At 43.1% G+C, this 27,797-nt stretch overlaps 1 protein-coding gene across 1 annotated transcript in view; it reads right to left on the reverse strand.

Annotated features, from left to right (window-relative positions):
- Dnah9 (dynein axonemal heavy chain 9) overlaps positions 1-27,797 on the reverse strand; it is a 328,265-nt gene that overhangs the window by 33,432 nt on the left and 267,036 nt on the right. Inside the window, 4 exon segments of the mRNA XM_051167603.1 lie at positions 10,277-10,399; positions 11,764-11,934; positions 16,077-16,217; positions 25,136-25,300. Of these exon segments, the coding sequence (XP_051023560.1) occupies positions 10,277-10,399; positions 11,764-11,934; positions 16,077-16,217; positions 25,136-25,300 (600 nt within the window).

Consider the following 27,797-nt stretch of genomic DNA (forward strand, 5'->3'; position numbering starts at 1 on the left):
CTGGAAGGCGAGTGGCTGGCATTCAATACACAAACCACTCTCATTTATAGTCTGGTCTAGAGTCTTGGCTCTTCCTTGAGAGAGAGTCAAGAAAGACTAAGGATAAGACTAAGCTCATCCTTAACACACTTCTCACCAGGGCCATGCAGACCTTACAAATGAAATGTGATTGGGTCACACCCAGCAGCACATTGTTACAACGTGGGTGCTGTATGTTTTCTGGCCACAGAGCACCAACACCTAACTCAGAGGCTCTTCCTTGCACTCTCACATTCACTGGACCACCATACTCTGCCCGTGTATCTCTCAAACGCCCCTAGAATGCATTTCCATGGACAGCCTGGTCTGTAAGGATCAACTTCAAACACAGAGTGTGAGGACTACCAGTCTCCATTTTTAATGCCTCTCTCCAACGTGTCTGGCTCCATCCCGTCCCATTTGAGCTTTCCTGCTTTAGCCGTGGGTGTGTGCCTGACTCTACTAATTCAGTTAAAGGTTCTCTTCTCTTCTCCCTCCCTTTCTTGTGCTGGCCACGCTTATTATGTGTTAAGGCTCTGCAAAGTCAGTTCAAGGTCAGCAAGCACTTCAGCACGTCCTCTAATCTAGAGCATGATGTCTGCGCACCTTTTTGTAGCACACTGATAGCTATCCATAGAGCTTAAATTGCCAATAAACAAGAGCTCAATTTCTAGATGTTTGATTCCTGATGTTTTATCCCTACTTCCTCGCTCTAGTTGGGAAGGCTAGGAAGTAAGGCAGGGCACTTCTTGCTCTGAAGCTGGAGGGAACCCGTACCATGTGACCTCTGCCCTTGAAAGGAGCCCTTACCCTGGCCCACTCATAGCTCCTATCACCCTGACCCAGTCTTCATGCCTGGATCTCAAGCCATTTTTGCTCTACCTGGAAGCTCCCATTTGATTTTCCAGAAAACCTCATTCTCAGAGTATAAAGTATTTTGATCTTATTTATCCTCTTCTCCCAACTCCTTCCAGATCCCCCCCGCCCCTGACCTCCTGTCACCCAACTTTGTTTTATCTCTTTCTCGTTTTCTTCCCCTGACCCCAAATTGAGACCACATTGCATTTCCCCTATACTTGAGGGTATGGTGGCTGTCCTGGAGTGTGGTTGACATACCAGAGGTTATCTCCCTAAAGACAATTTAATCTTCTTCAGCCAGCAGCTATCAAAGGCAAATAAATCCTCTGTTATGCAACTCACTCCTGCCTCCTTCCCTCTGTGCTGGGGTTTTGTCTGCTTGAGTCGACATGGGTCTTGCACATGCTGCTATAGCCACTGTGAGTTCACACACATGACTGCCCCGTTGTGTTCAGAAAACACTATTTGCAGCTACCCACCATCTCCTATAGGCTTTTCTTTTTCTTCTGTTTTTTGTTTTTTTTTGAAGATAGAGTTTCTGTGTGTAATAGCCCTGGCTATACTGGACTTGCTTTGTATACCAGGCTGGCCTTGAACTCACAGAGATCCACCTGCCTCTGTTTCCCAGAGTGCTGGGATTAAAGGTGTGCACCACCACAGCCTTAAATCTCCTCTGGCTTTTAAGGTCTTTCCATCTCTTCTGCAAAGATTCCTGACCCTTGAGTTAAGGGATGTGATATAGACATTCCACTTTAGGGTGAGCAAAGAGTAGTAAGCATTATTATACCGTCTTAGTATGTCTACGGTATCAGTCTTGATATTAAAATTTTGGGTGTGTGTTATGGTTTAAATATAACTTTTGTTTTGAATACTTAATCCCCAGCTTGTGTCATTATTTTGGGAACTTGAGGTAAGGGCTAGCTAGAAGAAGGTTGCTGGGAGTGAGTATTTGTGGGCATGTTATCCCTGGCCACATTTCTCTCACTCTGCTTCCTGGTCTACCAGGGTACAAGTTGAGGTGTCCCTCCCACCTTCCCACCATGATGGACTGAGCCCTGTACCATCATCAGCCAAATTAACATTGCCACTGACGTTGTACTACTAGGTATTTCACTGAAGGGACAAAAAGCAAATGACTTCAGTGGGGATTTGACACAACTCCCTCATGATATTTATATTAGTGAGTTGCAGACTTCCTTCCACTCTGCCTTTATATTTGTTTTTTCCCACAGTAGACTGAGGGACTAAAGCACCCTTATAAATGCAATGAATGTTAAGAAGCCCAAAAATTATTATTATTTGAGTCCATCAATCTGCCTATTAATTAATTAATTAATTAATCAATCAATCCATTCATTAACTCATATATTGTTTCAATATTTATTACATTTCTACTACATCCCAAGAACATCAGGATACAACAGTGAAAAAAACTAGACATGTGCCTTCAAGCAAGCTTTCAGTTTTAAGGAGAAGGGAGGTGACGGACGTCTTGGAAGGCATGTAGGATTCTGTTAGGTATGCCCAAGGCAGAGAGGATGGGAAAAGCATTCTGTGGGAAGAATAAAAATGAGCCAAAACCTTGAGGGTGAGCTGGGACCATGAGAAACATGGTGGCAGCAGAGAATTCTTGGTGGGAACAGAGACAAAGGAAGGCGGCATAAGGCCACAGATACAGGCCTGGTGTGCCTGTGCTCCTCTGTGCGCATGAACACACATCCTTTCACCTGGACTCCAGGGGTTATCAATCCCACCATGGTATAAGAAACACCTCCTTTCATGACAAGTGGTATTGGGTGCTGTGAGCAAGGTGGACAGGGTGCAGGGAGACAGTTCAGTCCCAGAAACATCACGCACAGCCCACTGGATTTGATGTTTACTTGGGCTTTGGTTTGTTCATATGAGAAATGAGGTCATGTGGCCATGTGCCATAGCTTAAGTTGTAGCACAGACACAAAGCTGTGGAGAGTTCTTCCCAGGGGGGCTTGATAGCTATTGGATGCCGACTGCTATATTACTTGCCTCTAATGCCCACAAGATTGCGAGCCCTCGTGGGCAAGAACTTCCTCAGGCACAGGCACAGGCAGGGTTGGCAGGAAAGCTGGGTAGGGCTGGGGCCCTGGATGCCATAATTCCTCTCAGAGTTGAGGAGCTCACTCTTTTCTACTGCCTGGATGCCCCACCTTCCTAGGCAGCAGCATCATTAACCCTTCACTGTCCAATCGCCCTTATCCCTTCTCCACAAAACAGAGCAAATTACAACATGACCAGAGCTCCCAGCTGCCAGGACTAGGTTTGAAACCACATCCTTGAAGCTCTTTGGTGAACACAATTGCAACATTTAATCTCACAAATGGGGGAAAGGGATTTCTAGCCTTCTAATAAGCTAAATGGAAATGACTAATTAACCTAATTACTTTGGACTGTGCAGCAAAACACAACAGTGCTAAATTGGCAACCAGAGTGGCAGTGAGGGGCCTTTTCAAAGGCAAACAAAGAAATTCAGCACAGATGAGATTTTCTAATGAAGACAAGAACATGCCTGCTACCTGAAAGTTCAGCATTTGAGGGGACAAAAACATCTTTACAAAGGAGAACAATAAAAGCAAAATTTTATCACAGAAATGTCATTCATTACCTACTTATTAGTTCTCCTAGGGAAGGAAGCAAGGCAATCAACCTTCCTCATTAGATAGAATCCTTTAAAATGGTTTTTTTTTTTTTTTTTTTTTTTTTTATCATCTCCTATTCAATTATACTCAGTTTGTTCTTTAGGCTGAAATCCAAGCCTACACTTTAAAAGCATTCATCAAAGGCTTCCAGGATGTGTACCACATATTGCTCTGCGCCTCACCGGCACACATCCCAGGCTGTGCTCGCTTTTGATGAATCTGAATCTGCTGCATCACACAACAGAGAGAGAGAGAGAGAGAGAGAGAGAGAGAGAGAGAGAGAGAGAGAGAGAGAGAGAGAGAGAGAGAGAGAGAGAGAGAAGAGGAGAGGAGAGGAGAGGAGAGGAGAAGAGAAGAGAAGAGAAGAGAAGAGAGGAGAGAGAGAAAGCTTTGATCATTTGCAATGAGCTCAGCCCACAAAACAAAACAAAACAGCAGAGTGAAGCCAAGCAAAACGCTGTTCTTTGAGAGGGGGGATGGAGAGAGTCTACATACTAGCTTGAGTTGAGCTGTTAAGATGGAAGCCTGTGAGGCACTTACTCTTCCCTTTTGTCATGGAGGGCATCATGAGAAAGAATACAGAGAAAGTTGACTAGATCTGGCCCAGTTGGGCAGTTCACAGTGGCTGAAAGTTTTTCTTCCTATGGACAGTTTCTATGAGGCACACCCACATAGCCACAGCATGCGTGTTTCCTATATTGGGAAAACTGATAATTAAGATTATTATGAATTGTGTCCATCAAAAGATATACTTATCCTCTAGCATAGTTTGTTTTTCAATAAAATTAAACTTAAAAAGTTAGCAGGGTCTTTGTAGGTGTACTCAATTAAAAGTGGGTTTACTAGTGTGGGCCCTAGTCCACCAGGACTGGTGCCTTTGCAAGGAGAAAGAGAGATGCACACAGGGAAGACAGCTTTGTGCTGACTGTGCAGCTGGAGGCCGAGACTCAGTCTATGGGTCCCTGAGGAATGCCAGAGGGTACCAGAAACTGGAAGCTGCAGAGACAAGGCCTGCCCAGAGGATTTGGAGGCAGCCTGGTTCTGCTTAGATCAGCATTTCAGATTTCCAGGCTCTACAACTCGACATTTCTGTCATTTTAGGAAAGTTGGTGTACAGTGTTTGACAACAGCAGCCTGTGCAGCAAACGGCACAACCGTCAGCTAAGTCTGACTGCTCAACTGTCACTTTGGGGATGATGTTAGGATAGTCATTTTTTGGGTAAGGAAACAAAGGCTTCAAAGAGTTAGATAACATGCCAGAACCACCCCCGCCCCCAACCCAGGTATGTCTTGATCCAGGGCCTGTTAACTAGTCCCTCTTCGTTTCTGCTCTTGTTCTGCAATGGGTTTGTTCAGAACTGCTTCCAGAACATACTTTCCATAGAGGCACGGATTCAGAGTCAGGATTTTCCAGGCCAACAAGGTAGGCACTAGTCGTGGGGGAGACTGAGAACTTGCGATGCGGTTAGTGTGATGGAGGGACTGGTGTTTTTCAAGAGACTTCTCTCCAAATCCCAGGTTGTCCTTGACTTCCTGAACCCAAGCCATCCTCCCACCTCAGTGTTTAGACAGCTGAGATTATAAGTCAAATCCCACTTGCCTGGTTCAGAGCCTGAACTTTCAACTGTATTTAATTGTACGATTTAAAAACTTAAGGGCAGAAACTAGAATTTAGGTTAGAAAACTAATAGAGAGATGTTTGAAACAATTTGGACGGGTAAGTGAACTGCTTTAACAAGAATAAAAAAAATCTAAATACAAACACTTTGGAAGGAAGATTAATATCTGGGGGGTTGGGGATTTGTGTGTAGAATATTCACCAGGTTTGAAAGCAAAATATCTCAATAATGGTTATGGTTTGGGCATTAAGTATCTTCTGAAGACTCATGTTCTAAAATGGTTGGTTGTTACTGATGGAACTGTTGGAAAATGGCAGAAGCTTTAAGAAGTACGGCCCAGTGGTAAGAAGCTAGGTCCTCTAAGGTGTGACCCTGGACCTGGCTAATGGCCTAGTCCTCTCTGTCTCTTTGTTTCCGGGATGCCATGAGCCTTTTTCTCTCCCATGATGCACTGCTTTACGACAGCCCCAGACCAATGAGGCTGCTGAGAACCGATGTGTGTATATCTTTAATCCCAGCAACCAGGAAACTGAGGCAGTAGGATTGTGAGGTCAAGGCCAGCTTGGGCTATAGAGTGAGACTCTGTTGTGTGCAAATTCCATAATGAAACAACAGATTATTTTGGATGCTAATGATAAGTAAAAACAAAGCAGGAGAAAAGGTGAAAGCAATGTAGGCCAAGAAACCATGGGTGGAAACCTCTGAAATTCTGAGCTGAACACGTATTTCCTAATTTTAAGCTTATTTTGTTCCTATGCCGGGATGGAGCCCAGGGCCTCACACAAACTAGGCAAGTGCTTTACCATTCGCATATACTGCCATCCCTGAACATTTCTCTCTTTTAGGTTTTTAATCATACATATTTTGTCACTGTAACAGAAAGCTAACACAAGGATGCATAACAACTACATGTTGGAATGGCAATATTTTACTTGCATTGGTTTAAGCAAAATCTTTACCTTATTAAAAGTAATTTCATTAACCTTTCTCTCTCTTCTGTCTCTCTCTTCTGTCTCTGTATCTGTCTCTCTCTCGCTCGCTGTCTTTCTGTCTGTCTCTCTCTGTCTCTCTGTCTCTGTCTCTTTCTTTTTTTTCTGGAAGATCTAAAGCAGGGTCTCTTTTATGAGAGGAAAGCATTTTTTCTGTCACCCAGCTCTATCTGTAGCTTTATTTTACCTTTTTATTTAATAGAAAGTCTGGTTCTATTCTGCCCAAGTCCTGCCTGCTTGCAGGAGGAGATCGCAGGAAGATAGCATCAGGCCAGGCCATGCTCCTTGCTCACTGCTCTCATCCAGCTCATCGGCGTGGGTGTGGGCAAGCAAGAAGTGGAGCAGGGAGATAGGAAAGCTGCAGTTTGTGGAGGAAGACGCTGATGGATTTAAAGATAAGGCAAGCCTCCAAAGCAGCTGTGCTTACTAAAGAGACTACCATCTTTAAAGAGGAACCTGGCATTGCATACTGACATGAGAGGAAAGTACTAGAGGGGAAGGCCCCCTGCTCAGTGCCTATCAGATGATCTAACTTGTGAAAATGCAAATTAATTTGAGAGGGGAGAGCTTAAGGTTAGATCCTGCCGAAGGGGTTTTCTTCTTCCGAGCCTAGAGATGTTCCCCCTAGGGCTAGCACATAAAGGTTGGTATAACCATGGCCCAAGCCTAGAGATGTTTCCCCCTAGGGCTAGGACATAAAGGTTGGTATGACCATAGCCTAGGAGGAAGAACTTTTTAGTGTCATCCACATGGTACTGTTTTTGCAACATGAATGATATGCAAACAAGGGGGTCATGGAGCCAAGCACAATGGTTTCAGAGGGTCACTGGGGTCAGGTGATACATGACAAGGTTGGGCTCTATTGGCGAAGGTGCTGAGAGGCCAGAGAGTGAAACTGTGAAGGTAAAGAAGATTCCAGGACTCTGGAATGTGTACAAGGAATGCTGTAGGCATGAGATGCAACTGGCCCAAGAGACATGATATATATACATATATATACATACATACATACATATATATATATATATATATATATATATATATATATTTTTTTTTTTTTTTTTTTTTTTTTTTTTTTTCAGGCAGAAGACCTGAGAGGATAGTGCTACCCAAACCTTTTGGAGCCCAGGTAATTATATCACAAGCACCAGGTGCTGGTCATGGAGCTGCAGAGTCTGGTGTGTTCTCTGATGGGTTTCAGCCAGATCACTTCAGATGTGCATGTTAATTCTGTGTTGCTATATGTGAGAAGCACGTGATTTATTTATTTTTATCTTGTAGGAGCTCACAAGAGATTACATGAGTTTCACAAGAGACTTAATTCTTTTGAACAGTGTTAGGGCTCTTGAGACTGTGGGGAGTTTTAGAAATGGATTGAATAGGTCTTGCATTATGAGATGGCCAAGAGCCTTTGGGGACAAGTAATGGGAGATTATGGCTTGAAAGTGATGTGTCTGGGTGTCAGCCCAGCAAGAACTGGAGTTGGGATGGTTCATTTTCATTGACAGCTTGTTAGAACTTAACATCTTCATGGAAACAAGTCTCTGGGTGGGCTTGTAAAGGGGTTTCTAGACTGGGTTAAGTGAGGTGGGAAAACCCACCCTGAAGGTCCACAGCACCATTCCATGTGTTAAGTACAGGGCTAAATATGAAAGAGGAAGCGGGCAGAATGCCAGCATCGTCTATTTTCTGCACAGTGGGTGCCAAGCGAACAACTGCCTCACGGCTTTCCCACCATGATGGACTATTCGCTCAAACTGTAAACCAAACAAACTCTACTTTAAGTGCATTTGTCAGGTGTTTTGTAGCATCAGGGAAGGTAGCTAACAGTCCTCAAAGACTAAAAATACAATTACAGACTCTCTAAAAAGAAAGGTATTTGTTTTTTATATTAAAGAATGCATGAGAAATTAAATGACAGTGAATCAGATCTTCTTTTCAAGGCTTTGCACTACCTAAACATTACACATCCAGTCTTGGGAAGTCTTCAGACTTTATACTAAAGATGTTTATAGAAAGTAGATGGAGCATCTACCCATTCAGTGGTAGATTCTTTCTAAGTTTGCAAACAGTAACTTGAGTAAACAAATCAACAAATGACAAACCTTTACTCTTGTCACTCCCAGCTATTTTTCCTACATATTTTTATTGTTTCCAAGTTTTTCCTATGTAAATGCCATGTTCCAGTTTGTAGTTCAAATGAATACAAAATTTGAACTTTCAGCTTGATGAACAGAAATAAAGGCACAGTCTTCAATGTTTGTCAACAACAACAACAACAAAAAAAAAAAAAAGAAAAGAAAAGAAAAGAAAAAGAAAGGTAAGGAAGTGTTTTGAGCAATGGTGGCATTAGCAGCATTAGCCTGCATTTTTTTTTTTTTTTTTTTTTTTTTTTTTTCGAGACAGGGTCTCTCTGTCTTGGCTGTCCTGGACTAACTTTGTAGACCAGGCTGGCCTTGAACTCACAGCGATCAGTCCACCTCTGCCTCCCGAGTGCTGGGATTAAAGGCATGCGCCACCACCGCCCGGCTTAGCCTGCATTTCTTAAGATAACTCCTTTAATGCGGGCAGCATGTTTGTAAGTGACTACATTCTGGGTGTGAACCAGCTTAGATTAACCTTAAGGAAATTAGGTTGAGTGGATGGTCTGATCTGTAAGAGTTATATACTGTGTTTCTGTTCATACGGCATCGCCGAGGTAATAAGCATTCTGAAAACAGAGGACAGGTTAGTGGGTGGTTGGTAGTAAGGATAATGGGGAGGAGGAGGTTGTCATGGTTATGACAAGCCAATTGGGAGTCTTTGTAATGATGCAGCTTTCTGAATTTTGATGGTAGTGATAATTTCTATCTATACCAGCCCAATCTTGTGTATGAGAAGAGGACAAATATATTGGGAAAGAAATAAAGGAGGATTCTATTCACAAAAGCAATCCAAATCATCAATTTGTAAAATGTCTAAAAAATGCTTATGATAAAACTAAATATACTCAGATATATGCAACACACACACACACACACACACACACACACATACACACACACCTGGGACTAGTGAAATCAGAAGACTGCTGGACCACCTCAGGGTCAGTTTCCTGGGTATGTTATTAAAGGACAATATTCCAAGAATTTAACATTATAAGAAACGGGCTTGTGTGGGATGTCTGTGAATCATTTCTTACAATTCCTTGCAAACACACAACTACATTAAGAAAGCTGAGTAATAAATATAGGGAAAGCCGGTTCTTTTACTTCGGACGCACAATGTGAGAACAAACATGGAAGATCACAAGCAGGATTCTTCTTACAAACATGCTATTTCATGTGTGCCCATTGGGTATGTGCCGGAGAGCTGGCTGCACAGAGTGCAGGCGTGGACTCCCTGACCCTGGGAATCAGTCATTCCTCATTTCCTGGCGGACATCAGGTCTGGCTCGGAACCAGTCCCTACTGAAAGGACTTAATAATTTCTGATATTTTCAACGTTCATAAAATCCTCACTAGACCAATCCGCCTAACATGGATTTAAGTCCTGGATTTGCTACTTCTGAGCGGTAGGAGCCATGCTGCACATTCCCGTGTTGCCTGGAGACAAACAAGACCTGTTTCCCATATGGATAAGATGATGAACTAAGTGGTACATTCCAACAAACTCAGAAGGTGTGAGCTACTCCTCTTAAATGCCAAGACTCAGAGGTTGGACAGGATCTTCTGCTCAGAGTTTCAGTTCAGACTAACAGAGACGTCCAACAGGACTCCTGCAGCTGCCTGACTTCTGGAAATGGAGAACGGCATCCTCACAGGAGTCCCTGGGCTCACCTGATTCCAGCCCTAAGCCTCAGCAAACGAAAGGCAGTTTAGCTGGGTTTAAAAAAAAAAAAATCCGTCAGGACTTTTGGTTCCCTCCCACCCTAAAGGGAGAGCTCTTACCCCAGAACGTACTGGTGGCTTCTTGCCAGGCTTGGGAAAGATGAGATTGCTGTGGTGGTGCAGGAAAGAAAATGCCCTGCCTTCAACAGAGCTCCATGTTTCCACTCTGAGAAAGCCATATCAATGTTATGAAGACATGTATTTAAGTCAAACCTTTGGGAGAACATGGCTTTGTATGGATTGGTGCTCACCTTGATGCCTCCCCACGCTTGATGGGAGAGGAACTCCAGTGGGCTGGGGGTTCCTGTCTGGATGGGAGCCCGAAGCAGGAAGTCCAACTCTGCTGCACTGATTTCCTGGTTCACAAGGAGAATCTGCAATGTGGAAAAATAACCCTGAGATCCTTCAGCTGTGGTCACAGCGGGCTGGGGATCTTAGGGATTGTCATTCAGTGTAATTGCTGCTGTCTTTAGCTTTAGAGCTTGCCCATCAATTTCGGCTGTTTAAAGAGGATGGATTGGAAGTATATATTCATGCAAATTTCTTCTATGTGCATCTGTTTTCAGCCAAAACACCAGAGCGACTTAAATGCACACAGAGGATGACTATACGTCTTGGTTAGCAAGTATTATATATCAATCACAAGTGCCATGGAGTATGTGCCTGCAATTTAATTGAGCAGATGACACATACAAACGACATGATTTGAGGGAAGTGTCAAAGCGACATATGCATATATGCAAAATAGAGATGCATATATAAATCAATAATGTGAAAGGGGCTCTGAAGTAGAGGAGTGACTAGCAGGCGGGAGAAGGAAGGGATTAATCCAGCTGAGCTTTCTGTCTTGGGCTCTTTGTGAGGCTAAGAGAAAGGGATGCTGAAACAGGAAGGGAGAACTTTGCAGGGAAAGGAGAGTGATGGCACAGGGGCGGGGCCTGGAGGGGCATGTATAGCCATGTGCATGGGATGGAAAGCCTTTGGTTTGGCTGTGGATGATTCACAATGAGAGGCGGGATCTAGGTTTCTTTGGAGGTCAAGCTGCCCTCTGAGTTACAGCTGGGAATACAGAAGATGGATGATTGGCAGAAACATGCTAGCATGAACCCATGAACTCAGACACTGGAGCAAAGGAACAGCACAAATGAGTGGCAGGATACCTGGCTTTTTCAGCACTGGAGGGAGCCCCTGGGCTCATATAGCCAGTGTTATACATTTACTTATACAATCCAAAAAGCCCAATTCTGAGTGGTGAGGAAGGTACGTAAAAAAACAAAACAAAACAAAACAAAAAAAACCGTCGTTTTAGGGCTTTTTGATGTTGGATTAAGTGACACATCAAGCTTCTTCCAAATGCTGCAGTGACATGGGAAATCTTAAGTTCCTGAGGATCAAAGCTGTTGAAAACTCTCCTAGCATGCTGTGATGACAGCAATAGAAAACCCTGCATGATCAGTGCCAATTTGACTGACTGGTAGTGGCCTTTGGAGGGACATTTTGAGGATCTCAGAGTATATAGTATTAGCAGGGGAAAGGTACGATGGTTGATTAAGGATGTCTGCTCCGAGTGGGACAATGGTCAGTTAGGAGGGTTTGCCATAAATTGGACAGCAGTGGGTCAGTGCATGTGTTGGCCAGGTTGGGCTTGTTTGAGAAACAGTATCAAAAGAGGTTTCTTAATATTTGCTGACTGGGCAGTAAATATGACCCATGGGAAACAGTTTTGATTTGCTTTTACCTGAAAGGTGAGCTGGGCTAGGTAGGTCAGCTTATCACACTCAAAGAGGCCACGCGTGGTATACTGGTACACTGAGAAGGTTATGCTGTCTATTAGATTGGCCACTCGCTCTTTGACACTGTCACTGGGAGGTGCCTTTTCCACAGCTTTCTGGAAGACAATGCTGAAGGCCTGAGGAGAGAAGATGAATCATAGGCAACTGATAGGCCTTTGCAGGCCTCTTCCCTGCAAAGAATATTATGATTTTCTAGTCTATCCATTGAAAGCTTTTCTGAGCACTTCCTGCTAAGAGGAGGCAGCAGTAAGAAGAGGCCATGCTACTAGGGACTAGAGAGAAGGCTCAGAGGTTAAGAGCACTGGCTGTTCTTTCGGGGGACCCAGGTTTGATTCCCAGCACCCACGTGACTGTTCATCACTGTCTGTAACTCCAGCCCCAGGGGATCTGACACCCTTGTAAGGGCACCAGACGTGTTATTAGCTCTAGGTTTGCCCTTTTCAAAACTCATATTGGAATTTAATCCCTCCCTTAAGCTGTTAAGAGGGTAGAAACCTAGTTTGACTGTGGTATTTAGAGGTGGGGCCTTTGGGAGATGAGGTCATCAGCTTGTAGGACAGGGAGAAAGAGCAGGACACAGAGGTATGATTCTTGCCTCCTACCAAGTGATGTCCTATGCAACTTCCAGTCTCTGCCAACAAACACAGGCACTAGATACAGCCTCTGGACCTTGGGCCAAGAACTATGAGCTAAAATAAACTTCTCATCTTTGTAACTTTCCCATACAGTGGCACTATGTTGTTAGCAACACAAAATGGTTTAATAAATGTGCATATTCAGCATTGATTAGTGAAATCAATGAAAAAGAAATGTACCGTAGCCAAAGGACTTGAGCCAATAAGTTTTTTATTGGATAATGACCTAAATACAAAGATGATGTAGCCAACAATGACTATTTGAGATAGTGATGTCATCTATTAGATGACAAAATCCCTGTAGCACAGAGACCGTGTTCTGCATAATGTTACTGTCTAACTCTGACCCTGGCACGTAGTAGGCGGTGAGAATTATTTTAGTTTATGACTCTTCCTCTCAATAAGAATCCCAGATGCCATATATTTGTTTCTATTACCTTTGCATTCATTTTCATAAGACCTTGTGAGTATCCTTTAATCCCACTTCCCTTTCCTTCAGCGGCACTTTCAATCCCAAATTTTTCTTGTCTACAAGAAGTGTATGGATAAAGATAAAGCAGAGATTGAGGGAATGGCAAACCAATGACTGGCCCAACCTGAGAGCCACCCCATGGGAGAGAGAGCCAACCACTCACACTATTAACGACACTCTGCTATGCTTGCAAACAGGAGCCTAGCATAACCGCTGCCTTCTGAGAGGTTTCATCCAGCAGCCGATGGAAACAGATGCACAGACCCGCAGCCGAACAACAGGTATACCATATTTTAAGTGTGATATGGATAGAACAAATAATTAAAGGAACTAAAAACCAATATATAATTTGACTTAATTCTTAGCTCTGCAGACCTCTATTCCTTTCTCTAGTTTTCTTTTTGTGGCTCCGAGTAGTAAAATGAAAACCCTCCAGTCATTATAACATCAAGTATCTGGACCTATGTGGAAACCATGAAAGGCTTGAGTCTTGGGGTTCTTCCTTTAAGAATGGGAGATGATGTAGCCTTCTGTCTCACAGTGACAAGGCATTTCTTATTAACAAAGCCCTGGGAAGATTTCTTTCTTTGCTGATGATCTCAGCAGATCTTCTGCCCGTACCTAGCCCAACCCATTGTGAGGTTTACCTTCCCTTGGTAGATTTTAAATGAACTAATAGCTCATTAGAGGCTGATCATGTCCCCTGGGGCCTCAAGGAGCAATGTGTGAAGCTTCCATTCACAGAGAAGGTACAGAGAATGGTTAGGATAGCGTGTCATCTCCACGACCTCAGTGCCTGTTTCCTCTAAAATTCTATCCAAAGGCAGTGGTCAGCCAAGAACCTTGAGCTACTGAATTTGAGTAAGACAATTCATAATCCAGAAAAACACTCAGAGAAAGTATAAACCCTGGCTACATTTAGCATTTACTTTACACTGCGTGTACTTTGGCCGCCAGCTCCTCTCCCTGTTGGTGTGTGAATGGCTCTGGGGCTGGCCTGATTGCACATTTACAGCTTCCCCAACAGAGGGCTTCATCATTGGCTCTGGCTACCCTTGAAGATAGATCCTTAGCAGCTGTTCTGAAATGTTTAGGGGCTAAATCAGTTTTCTAACATATTAATATTTTAAGATATTCTTCCCACTGTGTGAAAATGACATGAGCACTCTGAGAGTAGGGCTGGCTCTTATGCTCATTTTTCTCAGAATCCCACCCACCTGAGAACACTCAGTGGAGGACTGTGACCCACTGATGCCTGAAAGATGTTATTAAAAGTTTAAGGGATTCTCAGACAAGGGGCTAAAAGTTAAATGCTTTAAGGAGCTCTGTATAAGACCTAGGGCCTTGTATGTCCTAGGACGTAGGGCTAGGTTCAAATTTCCTTATTATAATTGTAGTTGTTTTTAAAAGATAGATTTATTTAAAAATTTTTTGTTGTTTATGGGTGTATGAATGTATATCTGTACACCCCATTTGAACCCAGTGTCCCTGGAGCCCAGATAAGTCCTGTGACTTCCCTCTTTCTTCCCCCTCTCCCCCCTCTCTGTTATTTTATATTTCTCAAGTTCTTTTCACAGCTACTTAATCATTGCACATTTAAATCTGTTTGCAAAGATTAAGTTGGTCAGTAAACAACTGTCATTGGCATTCTTAACAACAATATCATGATCTGGAATACATTTTTTTTTCTTTCTTCCTTTTGACATGTTCTGTATCGTAAACTGGTCTTTGTACCCCAGGCCCACACCTTAAGGCTGGCATTACAGGTGTGCCAATCATGCCAGGTAACCCCTCCATTTTTTGGAGGTCATGCTTCAGAGCCTCCTGAATCAGAATGCTATCAAAACAACTTACAACATATTTTTGAACACCTATTCATGGGTTTCATGTGACTTGTTTTCAGAAAGCATCAATATGGCAGGTTCCTGGTACTTACAGTGAATTCCCACTACTCCTGAACTAAGGGTGCCCTCTTGTAGTTCGCTTATGCTACTGTTACGCTAGCTTTTTTACTATCTTGTAATTCTTTTGCATGTTCCTATGATAGGAATATAAGCCCATGTTTATTTTTAAAACTATAAAATACCATAATTTCTGTTTATCCAAGCTACAGAGACTCAAGGCTATAAGAAAGAGACTGCGAAATAGTGACATGCCATTTCCAATTAAATGAGCCTCAAGGATTAGAAGCCTGAGGATTTCTCAGTTATTCATCATCAGCCCTATACTCTGACCCTGGTTTCCACATATTGATTAAAGTGGAAATATTTTATGGACCTGAGTGTGCTCTCTGTTTGCATTCAAGTTCCAGTGTAAGGGAAATTCCTGTGTTTATGGCTCTCTCCTCTTCTCTCTCTCTTTCTCCCTTCCTCCCTCTCAACGCACGTGTGTGTGTGTGTGTGTGTGTGTGTGTGTGTGTGTGTGTGTGTGTGTATGTGTATACAATCTTCTTCTTGGTTCAAACCAATGACACTGTTCAGCACTCCCCCACCCACAGCATCTTAATGCCTCTTTAATTATGGCCCTTTGATGAATGCACTAGGGGATACGATGTACTTTCAGAGAGTCCCCAAAATTTATAGGTCTTTATTTTTTCATGAGTAAGATAAGTTTAGTCAGCACTTCAAATGTGCTAAGAACTTTGGTTTTATGAGTATTTCAACAACCCTAAGTAGTAGCTTTGGGAATATTAGGATAATAAGAAAAGTAATTTAATGCTGGCCTATCCTAATTTTAGTGTTGGTCTTTCATCAACAAAAACGATATGCATTTTAGATCTTCTCCATTACATTTTAAGCTCTTTGGGGATGGAATAACTTCTCACAGGTTTGCTTTTGTTTGTTTGTTTGTTTTGTTTTGTTTTGTTTTTGGTATCCTCTACTACGCATCATCCAGTATTAATGGATATCTGGTTTGCTCGCTGAATAAATGAGGCTGAGATTCACCAGAGCATCCTCTTTTGTTACAGTAAGTTATGTAAGACAAAGTCAAAGAGGTGGGGAGGGGACTGTCACTCAAGTCTAAAGTCAATGTAGCTGCTTCCCTGGTTTGATCTGGAAGATCTGCCATCACTAATGCAGAAGGTGGGTAAGTTCTTGTGGTGCTGTTTTGCTAATTTATGCTTCTGCGGAGCACTCCAGGTGAACGTTACCTTGAGGGAGAACTGGTACATAGGATGGATCTTGCTGAGGCCATTCATGATGAAGTAGAGCAGAGATGCCCTGGCAGCGGCTGGTCTGTAGTGCTCTCGGGCCTCGTTGATTTTCACTTCTGTCAATTTGGCTTCCTGGACCTGGAAACATAGATTGCAGTCCACTGTTCAAACCAAGCAGGACTTCTGGGAAGCAGCCTGGGCCTTCCATGGAATAGGAACCTGTTTGTATATGGAGTGCAGTAAACTGGGGTGGGGTTAAGTGGGCAGAAGCTCAGAAAGTCACTGTGGTAGTCCTTAGTAGAACTCAAGTATAAAAGAAGTCTATACACTCTCAGTTATCCACAGGGAGAATCTCAGCTCTTCTTGTTGGGAAGTATGGGAAACTCTAAGCACCATGTCTAAGGAGACGGTTTCTTGGAAAACCAAGAAATACCTATCACTTGAAAGTAAGAAGTAATAGAATCTAGGAAGGAGGCACAGCGTAATTTTCATTCTTGTGAGAGCACGCATACATGTGTGTGTATGAGAGACGGGGGGTGGGGTGGGGGGAATGGGATGGTGATGGGGTTGGTTCCAGGGTCATGTACATGCCAGAAATCATTTCAACGTTGAGCTACAAACTTAGTCCTTTCCTTAATTTAAATAGGATAGTTCTATATTAAGTCACAAGAAAAGTCTCTTCTAGTGGAATATTTTGTTTTTAAAATTCTTGCCACAGATAGCAATAAGAGACTTAAGTTTCCAGAAGGCATATTTCTGTAAGATTGTGTCCCTACATATGGATTTCACCTCATTTGTCCTTAGATTCCAAAATAAGATAGAACTCTTGGGAATTGGAGAGTCCATCAGGAGAGAGCAATGATCATGATTCGTGTTCTTAGATCTCAGGGTTACAAACTACAGTTGGCAGCTGTGGTGGACGGAAGGAGGATGGCCCCATAGGCTCATGTTTGAATACTTGGTCCCCAGTTGGTGGAACCATTGGGGAAGGATTAGGAGGCGTGGCCTTGCTTGGGGAGGTGTGTCACTGGGTGTGAACTTTGATGTTTCCAAACCCCATGCCATTCTCACTAAGCTTTCTCTTCCTTGTGCTAATGGATCAAACTTTAAGCTCTTGCCTACCGCACCAGCACTATACCTCGTCGCCTGCTATTATGTTCTCTACCATGATGGATTCTAGCCCTCCGGAACTGTGGGTGCCAAATTTAATGCTTTATTTCCTAAGTTGCCTTGGTTATTATATCTTATCACAGCAAAGGAAATTGGTACCATCAAGTGAGCTACTGCTGAGACAGGCCTGACCATGCTTGTTTTCGAAGGAAAAAAGATTTCAGAGGAGATCAATATTAGCACCTGTGCTAGAGACCATTCTTGTGATATTTTGGCAAAGAATATGATTTCTTTTTACCCCTGTTCTAAGAATCTGCCTAAGGCAAAATTGAAGAATATAGGACAAAGTTCATTGACAGAGATTTCAGGACAGTCTAATATTGATTCTGTTACTTGGTTACTAGTAATAATCCTTGTAAAGGTTTACGATGAGAAAGATCAAGCAAGGAAAGAAGGAATACAAAATGATAAGTTTGAAAAAGAAAGGGAATTGGGAAATTTAATGTTGGAGCCATGCTTGTTCTAAAAAAGATAAAGAGAGGCCTGTTTAACAAAGGGAGTGGTGCTTTCATTGCAAGACCTAACTAACCCCACAGTTTGTTAAAAAAAAAAAAAAAAAAAAAAAAGAATATGCATCAACAAATCAAAGAGTATGCAAGTTTAAACCAAGGAGGGGGCCAGTTCCATCCCAAGCAGGCAGCAGAATTTGGCAGCATCAGCCATGTGGTTCTAGCTTTAGAGCTGTGAAGGATACAGAAGTCAAGGGGTTGTGTATCTGCTCCTGTGGCTCGGAAGAGCTGCAGAGGCCAAGTGTGTGGTAGGAGAGTCCCTGCATGGAGACCCAGAGTGGCCAAAGTGTGAAGCTGTGAAAGTGAATTGTATCGGGGACTGTAGGATGTTGAAGACGCCAGAGTTATGGGATGCATGCAAAGGGCAGCTGTAGACAGAAGTGGAACCAGCAGCAGAGAGAGGTGTGCTGCAAGGACAGCTGTAGACAGAAGTGGAACCAGCAGCAGAGAGAGAGAGGTGTGCTGCAAGGACAGCTGTAGACAGAAGTGGAACCAGCAGCAGAGAGAGGTGTGCTGCTGTCAGCAAGGCTGGAAGGGAAGAGTCACAAAAGCCCTTGACATTGGACATAGAACTAGAGCATTTGGAGTTTGCCCTTGCTGGGTTTCAGTTTTGCTTTGGTCCAGTATTTCCTCATTATACCTGATTTTTATCTCTTTTGGAATGTTAATATACATCCTGTGTCACTGTATCTTGGAAGTATGTAAGGGGGATTATAGTTAAGAGATTGTATGTTAATATACATCCTGTGTCGCTGTATCTTGGAAGTATGTAAGGGGGATTATAGTTGAGGCATTGCTGAGTCTCAGGAGAAATTTTGGGCTTCAGAGTTTTCAACTATGAATGACTCTGAGGACTTTGGAATTCAGACTAAACGAATGCTGCGTTATGATGATGTGGCCATAAGCTGTGGGGGCTGGGAAGTGGACTGTGGTTGTCTGAATGAGGGAGAGAGGGAGAGAGAGAATTGTCTCTCTATGCTCATAAGTTTGAATTCTTAGTTCTCACTTGGTTGAACTTCAGGGAACAGGAGATGAAGTCTTGTTGGAGATGTGTCACTGGGGGTGGTTTTTGAGGTTTTAAAAGTCCATGCAACTCCAAGTAAACTCTCTCTTGCTTTGTGCTTTTGGGTCAGGGTGTATGCCCTCAGCTACTGCTCCAGCACCATGCCTGCCTGCCTGCTGCCATGTTCCCTCCCATGATGGCCATGGGCTCTAACCCTCTGGAACAGTGAACCTAAAAAAAAAAAAAAAAAAAAAAAAAAAAAAGCCCAAGGTTCAAAACAAAGACTCTTTATCTACTAAAATAACCCCCATCCCCCAAAAACAAACCCCACAAAGGTTAGTATATCAAGAACTAAAGACAATTAAAGAACCTAAAAACAACATTAAATGAATATACTTAGAGCAGTAGATACACAAGAAAGCCTAAGACAAAAAGGAACAGGTTTACCTGAAAAAGGGTGGAAAAGAATGCCTGAAAATAACACAGTTATTCAGATTAAACAGTGATGAGATCAATAGCAGAGCTGAAAAGAGAATAATGAAACTGAAAGAAAGGTTAAAATCAGCTGAGAAAGACCCAACGGTGGAAAATTGTGAACATTTATAGGAACTGGCAGGTAGGATGAGAAAATCTAAATAAATTTAACAGAAATAAGTATAGAATAAAGGAAATGTAGGAGAGGTAATGTCTAAAGCTAATAATTTTCCAAAATCAATAAAATATCAGAGCTTTTATTTGGAAGAAGTATATCTTTCTTAAGTATGATAAATATGATGTGTCATCACCATACAGTGAAATCTTAGAACATCAACAATGACAACAGAATATTAAAAGTGATGGGAAAGTATAGAGTAGCTATAAAAGGATAGTAATTAGATTGAAAGCAAACTCTTAACAGCAATAATAGCCACAAGATACATTATGAAACAATAATGAAAGAAGCAAGGAAATGATTGAAATTAAAGTACTCTAAAATTGTTTTGGAAGATGCTAGATATATTGCTTAATCTTATTCCTCATTGAAACATATATATTAAAGTCACATTTAAAATGAGTTACATTTTATATATAAGCAAAATAAGTTAAAATAAAATATAGTGAGCATTTTTCAAATCATCAAAAGGTATGAGAAGAAGGATAAAGAAAAAAAAAAATTAGTGAAGAAAGAACAATCCCACTATAGTTAGAACTGTTATTAGCTCAAACTAAGGATGTATGAAAGAGCCTTACGTAAACACAGCAGTTAGTATACTAGTTTCAAAATAAAACTTAAGAAAAAAAAGAAAGAGTTGACATGGAATTACTCTGCACAGGTGAATAATGTTGATTCCAGAAGACATGGGTTAACAGATGAAAATCACAGTATGAGGCATAAAATACTTCCCTGCAAGTTATTTGCTCAAAGAGGCCCCTGAGGTTTCCCCCAAACAGCACAGGCTATTCTATTGCTTTTGTTACTCACCATAACTGCATGGCAAGATTCTATTGCTGAAGATAGAACACAATGGCTACAAGGACATAAAAAATATCGATCTCAAACCAAACAGGAAAATTTGTCCTTACTGGCCAGCTTTTATGGTACTGGAAAGTACTATGTGGCTGCTTGAGAGAAAAGCACTAATGACATTACTTACTGTTTGGCTTTACATACTGCACTGTTGACCTACCAGGTGAGATGTGCCTACTCATGCAATAGTGGCATGGCTGTTAATGGGGGTAACCAACTACTTTCTAGTTGGATTTGAGGCCCGCCTCATTTCTATAAGCGTATTTGTACCTGTTACATTAATTCTAGTCAAAATCCATGGCCAGAGAGGTCAAAGGGTAAAACCTGCTGTTGTGATTTTGCTGAATGGTCATAGTATCAAAATGCCTTCTAAATATTTATGTTTACACCTACAGACCTGGCTGCTCTCAACCTTGGTTAGAGAAGCTTTAGTTCAGAGAAGAGGATATAGGGTGCTCAATTCTAAACAGTGTGCGTGTGCACACACACACACACACACATGTGCGCACACACTTATCTGTCCCATTGAAGGCTCAGGTAAAATCACAGAAGAGGAAGCAGAAAGAATATAAGTGCCAGAGGAAGGGGAGGAATATTGCAAAATGCTGTCTTCAGAATCATGAACTCACAGTAGCTATGACTACCTTCACAGGAGCTACATAGCAAACCAGCCTGATCTTGGCATAGACTGAGTAGATGATATCCAGGCTACACATCTTCCTGAGGAGCTATTGGCAGTGGATGGTTGCTTGGGAGGGAGAATCATTCTTTATTAATGATGTGGCCATTACTTGGTTTCCCATGTTCCAGAGGATACAGCTGCACTCACAAGCAGATGGGCAGCTGTAACTGGACTTACTGGTTATAAAAATATGAAAGACATGAAGTTGGAAGGGTTTTGATGGAATAGGAAGATTTGGGAGAAGTTTCAGGGGGAAATTAGGTGGTAGATGTATACCTTAGTCACTGTTCTATTGTTGTGAGGAGACACCATGACCAAGTCAACTCTTATGGGAAAAAAATCATTTAATTGGAGGCTGGCTTACAGTCTCAGAGGGTTAGTCCATTATCATCATGGTGGGAGCATGTAAATAAGGAGGAGCAGTAGATGAGAGGTCCAACATGATCCCTGGGAGCGGGAGGAGGACGGAGGGAGGGAGAAAGAGGGAGGGAGGGAGAAAGAGAGAGAGAGAGAGAGAGAGACAGACAGACAGACAGACACACAAACAGAGTGTGTATGTGTGTGTGTGTGTGTGTGTGTGTGTGTGTGTGTGTGTGAGAGAGAGAGAGAGAGAGAGAGAGAGAGAGAGAGAGAGAGAGAGAGAGAGAGAGAGAGAGAGCTTGGTGTGGGTCTTTCAAATCTCAAAGCCCATCCCAGTGACATATTTCCTCCAAAAAGGCCACACCTCCTAATCCTTATAATCCTTTCAAATAGTGCCACTCTCTGGTGACTAAGCATTCAAATATATGAGCCTATGGGGGCCATTCTTATTCAAAATACCACAATATGATCATATTGTATTGTGTACATATATGAAATTCTTAAAAACAAAGAAAATTTAAATAAAATATTTTTAAAAATAACATTTTTTTATGGATGCAGAAGGAGAAGTTTTATGTATGGTTTAAGGGAATACAAAGTATTGGAGCACCTGAAGTTCCTGCAGAAGATCCCTGGCTTGGTCCCTGCACAATTCATCTATGTATCCACTGGATACATATCTAAAGGTTGAAATCGATGTGTCAAGAGGTAGTTTACTACAAGCAACGTAGTTCTGATATTGGTATCAAAGCAGATGAAACTGGAAGAAACTGTATCAAGTAAAAGAAGTCAGGCAAAGAAACCCAGGCACTTTGTGTTTCCACTAATTTGGAAGATGAATGACACAGAAGCAGAAAGTGGATTGGTGATTGCTAGAAGCAGGGGACAGGGACTGGAGAGATGGCTTAGAGGTTAAGAGCACTGTTTGCTCTTCCACAGGTCTTGAGTTCAATTCCCAGCAACCACATGGTGGCTCACAACCATCTGTAATGAGATCTGGTGCCCTCTTCTGGCAATGTAGGCATACATGCAGGTCGAACACTATACATGATAAATAAAAAATTAGGCCTGGTATGGTGGCACATGTCTTTAATCCCTGCACTTGGGAGGCAGAAGCAGGCGGATCTTTGCGAGTTCCAGGCCAGCCTGGCCTACAAAGGGCGTCCAGGACAGACAATGCCACACAGAGAAACCGTCTCAGAAAGCAAAACAAAACAAAACGAAGCATGGGAGGGACATTGGGGGAGAAACAAGAGAGCTATTAGATAAAGGCACTCCCACACAAGTAGATCTGGATTCCGACAGCCTAGATTCTACAAGAATTTGTGATCTATTTCAAACTCACTAGGAGGAGATGGAAGGCTAAAAAATACACAAACAGCAATGCTTGAAATGAAAATACTCATTAATAAGAAACTCTTAAGAAAAATCCAACTACCATATGTTAATGATGCTAATAAATACAAATTAAGTTCTGTAGCTGGATCTCAGAAGAGCATTAAAAAAAAAAATCACATAATTTTCAGTCAGTGTCATGACAGAGTTAGTTTTCAGTGCCCCCAACTGCTTAGCCTCTAGTCAAGTTATGCTCTAATTTTCCACAAATATATTTTCACCTCTCTCCCACACTCAACACTCATATCTCATCACTTGTCCCTCACGAGTAGCAGGTAAGATTGGCTCTTGGGTTCCTAAAATACAGTCACACGATGTTTTTGGTCAAGGCCGGAAGGCGTGTATAATGGGGTCCCACATCATGTCATTGCATCCACTGACAGCCTAACTGCTAGTGTCTACATAAGTACACAAGTCTACATAAGTCCTCCAAGCAATACACCTCTCAGAACATATCCCAGCTGTTAAGCCCCCATGACTATCTATAGAGACAATTAAAAATGAGCTACCTTCATTTCTGCCTCTCATTATCTGCACACGTGGACCCATGGACCAATTGTAGACTTATGTTTGGCCCTTATGCCTTATGACACTGGAAACTGAGTCTCCATTTTTCTATTGACACGCTTTTCATCATACCCTGAATTAGATGATCTCACCAGGCCCATTTCATTAAGCAGCTTCTCTCATGGCTGAGAGTTCAGTCTTTCCTCAGATGCCCATTTCCCCTTCCATGCGTGCTGCTTGTTGTAATCCCAACTGCTGTCATGGACTTTGGAATTTATCAGCTGCTAAATAAATACCTATTAAGTGTATGAGAAAGAAAAAAAAAAAGACCCACTAAAAGAAAGGGGCAATAAACAATACAGATAAGAATGTTCCATATGGCATATGGCGGGCAGTAGTGCACTGATTTTAAAGAAACAATGAGGAAAGTAAAGGTTAAGAGGCAGAGAGATCAGCAAGGCCAGCCTGACCCTCTGACCTATGGCCTCTGTGTGATCTGGGTCTCTCTAGGCCAGAGCTGTGGACTTTCTCTACTTTTAGGCTTGCATGGCCCCATCTGGAGATGTAGCAGCCAAGATGATGGACAGAAAACCTTGGTCACAGGGCAGCCACCGAGCTAGGTGAGACTTTCCAACATCATCATCAGCCATTTCTAAGCTCAGAGTGGGATGACTGGACTGACTGTGGTGTTTCACTTGTTCTGTTTTTAACATGTTGGCCATGCCTCGTGCATGCAAGGCTTTTATTTTTTCTATTTTCTTTGTCTTTTACTTTGAACAAAGCCTCTCCTGTTTGGAAGACTCCCAGAAACGGGGGCGCGGTCAGCACACTCATCTGGAGACATGTTGCTCCTGGTCCCCATTGCAGATGTGTGGAGTCCTCGCCAGAGCCAGCCTCACAACTGGTCTGATCTGGGCAGGCAGGGAAAGCAGAAGGGCCTGCACATGGCTGGAGGGTTGGTGGGAGGGGGGAGGAGTTGAGTCCTTTTCTCATCGAGTCATTTTCTAGTCTCTGTGGGGGGAGAGGCTTCCCTCACGCTACGCAGGAAAGAAGCTATGTACTGTAACTGTTTCTCAGGAGGATGTTGTTGTTGAGAACTGAGTTTCCTGGTATGTTACTAATGTTTGCTCATTAAAGTCAGACCTTGAGAGTTTTTGGGGAGGGGTGGGGGTCAGACCAGTGGATTGTCTTAGGACACAATCACATCTGGATCATTCGACTTATTCAGCTTTGGGGCAATTCCACAAACTAAGGCATTCTCTGTGGGTATCCTTCCCTGCAGAAAAAAAGCAGGGCACCACTCAGACATAAGTGCTCTGTGACGTGGCAATATCAAAACCCTTTTCTAGAAGGCAAAGCTCTGTAACCCAGCATGGGCAGGGGCCACTCCAGGATCATGCCTAGATTTTTAAAAACGACAAAAAAAAAAAAAAAAATTATAAAATTTCAGCCAGTTTTGGTGACACTTGCCTTTAATCCCAGGACTCGGGGAGGCAGAGGCAAATGGATCTCTGTGAGTTTGAGGCCAGCCTGGTCTACAAAATGAGTCCAGGACAGCCGAGGCTACACAGAGAAGCCCTGTCTCAAAAATAAAGAAAAAATTATAATTTTTCTTTAGTCTTAAGAATTTCACAGAGGTATATAAAGAACCTGACCATTCACACCCCCATTTTTCTCCTCCAATTACTCCTGTACCACTCCCAACATGTCTACCTCCCAACTTTATGTCTTTTTTTTTTTTTTTTTTTTTTAACAACCCACTGCATCTAGGTAGCACTGGCTGCCCATATGCACGTGGGCTTTTTAGGAGAAACTTGGGAAGATGGAAACGGGAGCCAGACTCAAGTACCGAGAACAGGGAAAGCAGGAACCAAGCGAGCATCCGGCCTGGGTCTCCCGTCATCCCACAGTGGATGGATGTACCTTGTCCTCCACCTCTGCGGCCGTCCGCTTGGTGACCTCCAGGTTCTCCACCAAGGCTGTCTCTCCCAGGAAGTTCCCCGAGGCTGAAGAGAGGCGGGACAGCAGGTTGTCCTCTAAGGTTTTGAGGGTGATTTTGAAGCCGTTCTGCTGCTTTGTGAGATCCGACTGCAAATATCAAGCGAGGGGGAGTCAGGTGGAGACGCCAAAGCATTTCACTCTAGGACAGGCTCGAATAAACAGATGTTGGAAGGACCTGAGTCCTTCCTGGCAGTGTACCAAGGGTAGAAGGGCAGAATGCATTTGACCAAGTGCGGAAGGGAGCAGGTGAGTGGGGTCCAGGCTGCAGGTGTGCAGCTGGCCTCCATGATTCCGGGTGTGAAAAGGCAAGTGGCCTAGGCTGACACTACTGTTAAAGTTTCAGTTGAATTGAACGTGCCCATACTTTTAATGTCATCCCCCCGGACAGCAGTCTGAGTGATCAGTGTACCATTTATGTTGTAGTGGATGTGAGACGTAACCTAGAGGTGATTCAAAGCATATGGAAGGATGTAGGCATGTCCAGGCAAAAACCACATCATTTACATGCGGGACTGGAGTAGCAGCCATCTGGTGTCCGCAGGCTCCAGGATACAGTCGCCCCCCCCCCCCACTGGTTTAGAATGGAGACCATGGGCTGGTCCTTATGCGCTTTCCATGTTGGTAACCTGTGACTGCCAGTCCTTATACCTAAGAACTCCATGCTATGCTTAGTGCAGGGCTGATGTCACGAAATGGAACTTGTGGGCAGACACTACAGTAATGGTTCAGTTCACCCGAGAGTTCTGTCTTTTGCTTCACTGGCATCAGATGGACAGTGAAGGAGTTCTTAAAAGACAAACCCATCTGCCTCACACAGTCCCAACAAGATCTTCAGTGTGGCCAGGGTGGGGTTGGACTCTGATAGCTCTCAGGTCCTCTTTGATTTGTGATGGTGAGACTTGGCATGCGAAAGCACTTGGCACTTTTTACTTATATGCTGGCACACGGAGTTGACTCCAGATGGCTCTAGCATCTTTGACTTGTGAAACTTTTGCATCACAGTTAAGAACAACTTACAAGTTAGGGCTTTCAGCCATGCCACCCTCACTCACTTTGGTTTCTTCTTTTTTTTTTTAAAGACCTATTTTCATTTGTAATTATGTGTATATGTGTCTGTACATGCACATGTGTGCAGGTGCCCAAAGAGGCCAGAAAGTGTCAGATCTCCTTGGGTTGGAGTTAGAGATGGTTGTGAGCTGTCTCACATGGGTGCTAGAGACTGACTTGGATCCTGTACAAGAGAAGCAAGCATTATTAATTGCTGAGCCATTACTCCAGCCTCTGTTCTCTTAAAAACACAGACCTTAAGCCAGCCTGAGGCTAGGACTGGCTGTTCCCTTCTGGGAACACTCTGTACCCAGAGGCTTTCAAATGACTTAGGAATTAGCTCAAATGCCAACACTTCATACAAGCTCTTTTTTTGTTTTTTGTTTTTTGGTGTTTTTCAAGACAGGGTCTCTCTGTGTAGCCTTGGCTGTCCTGGAGTCATTTTGTAGACTAAGCTGGCCTCAAACTCACAGCGATCCATCTGCCTCTATCTCCAGAGTGCTGGGATTAAAGGCATATGCCACCATGCCTGGCCTCTCATACAAGCTTTCTGATGACTACTATTTAAATTACTCTCCTTAAGCTGTGCCTGCTAGTGTGCACGTGAGCATGCATGCATATACACAGACACACATGCACACAAATATGATTCTGGCAAATGGGAGACAGAGAGGTCATGATGAGCCAGCTTAAGCCTGTGGCTTTCCATATTACCTTGTTTCATTTCCTGAATATTCTTAGAGTAGCTAAAATGACATTATTTCTCAGTTTGCATTTCTACTTCCTGTGCTCCTCTGCTTGGCCATAAGGTCTGTAGACGGGTACATGGTCATCCTTGGGCTCTGTTGGGTCTTCTACACTATAATCTTGTTTGTTGTGTACTTTGGGCTCCAGGGTGTCTCTTGAGTAATAAATGATGGTGTGGAGAGAGTTCTGGGGAGCCTTGGACTCAACCTCACAAATGCCGTGTGTGGTGGTCTGAATAGGAACAGTCCCCACGGATTCATGTGTTTGAATGCTTGGCCATAGTGGATGGTACAATTAGGAGGTGTGGCCTTGTTAAAAGAAGTGTCACTGTGGAGGGAGGGCTTTGCAGTCTTAATGCTCAAGCTATGCCCCGTGTTAAACACATCTAGTCTCCCTCCTCCTGGCTGCCTGAGGATGTAGAACTCTTGGCTCCTCCAACACCATGTCTGCCTGCACCTCACCATGATGACAGTGGACTACTAAGCTTTCAAACTGCAAAGCCAGCCCCAATTAAATGCTTACTGCATGGACTGAACTATACTCTCCCAAAGTGGTATGCTGAGACTCTAATCTTCCAACTGGCTCTATAGGGAAGTGCTTGGTGTCACACAGGGGAGCCTTTGCTGGATGGGATCAATGTTCCCAGAAGAAACACAAGAGAGAGGCTCCTACCTCCATATAGATATGAGAGGTCATATGAGCAGGCAGCCACCAGCAGCCCAGAAATGAAGCCACGCAAGAAGCCAGCACTGTGGTCCTGGGCCTCCAGCCTTCAGAATTGACGAGACCC

This window comes from Acomys russatus, chromosome 25 (genome assembly GCF_903995435.1).
Source record: "Acomys russatus chromosome 25, mAcoRus1.1, whole genome shotgun sequence".
In the NCBI taxonomy this organism is placed as follows: domain Eukaryota; kingdom Metazoa; phylum Chordata; class Mammalia; order Rodentia; family Muridae; genus Acomys; species Acomys russatus.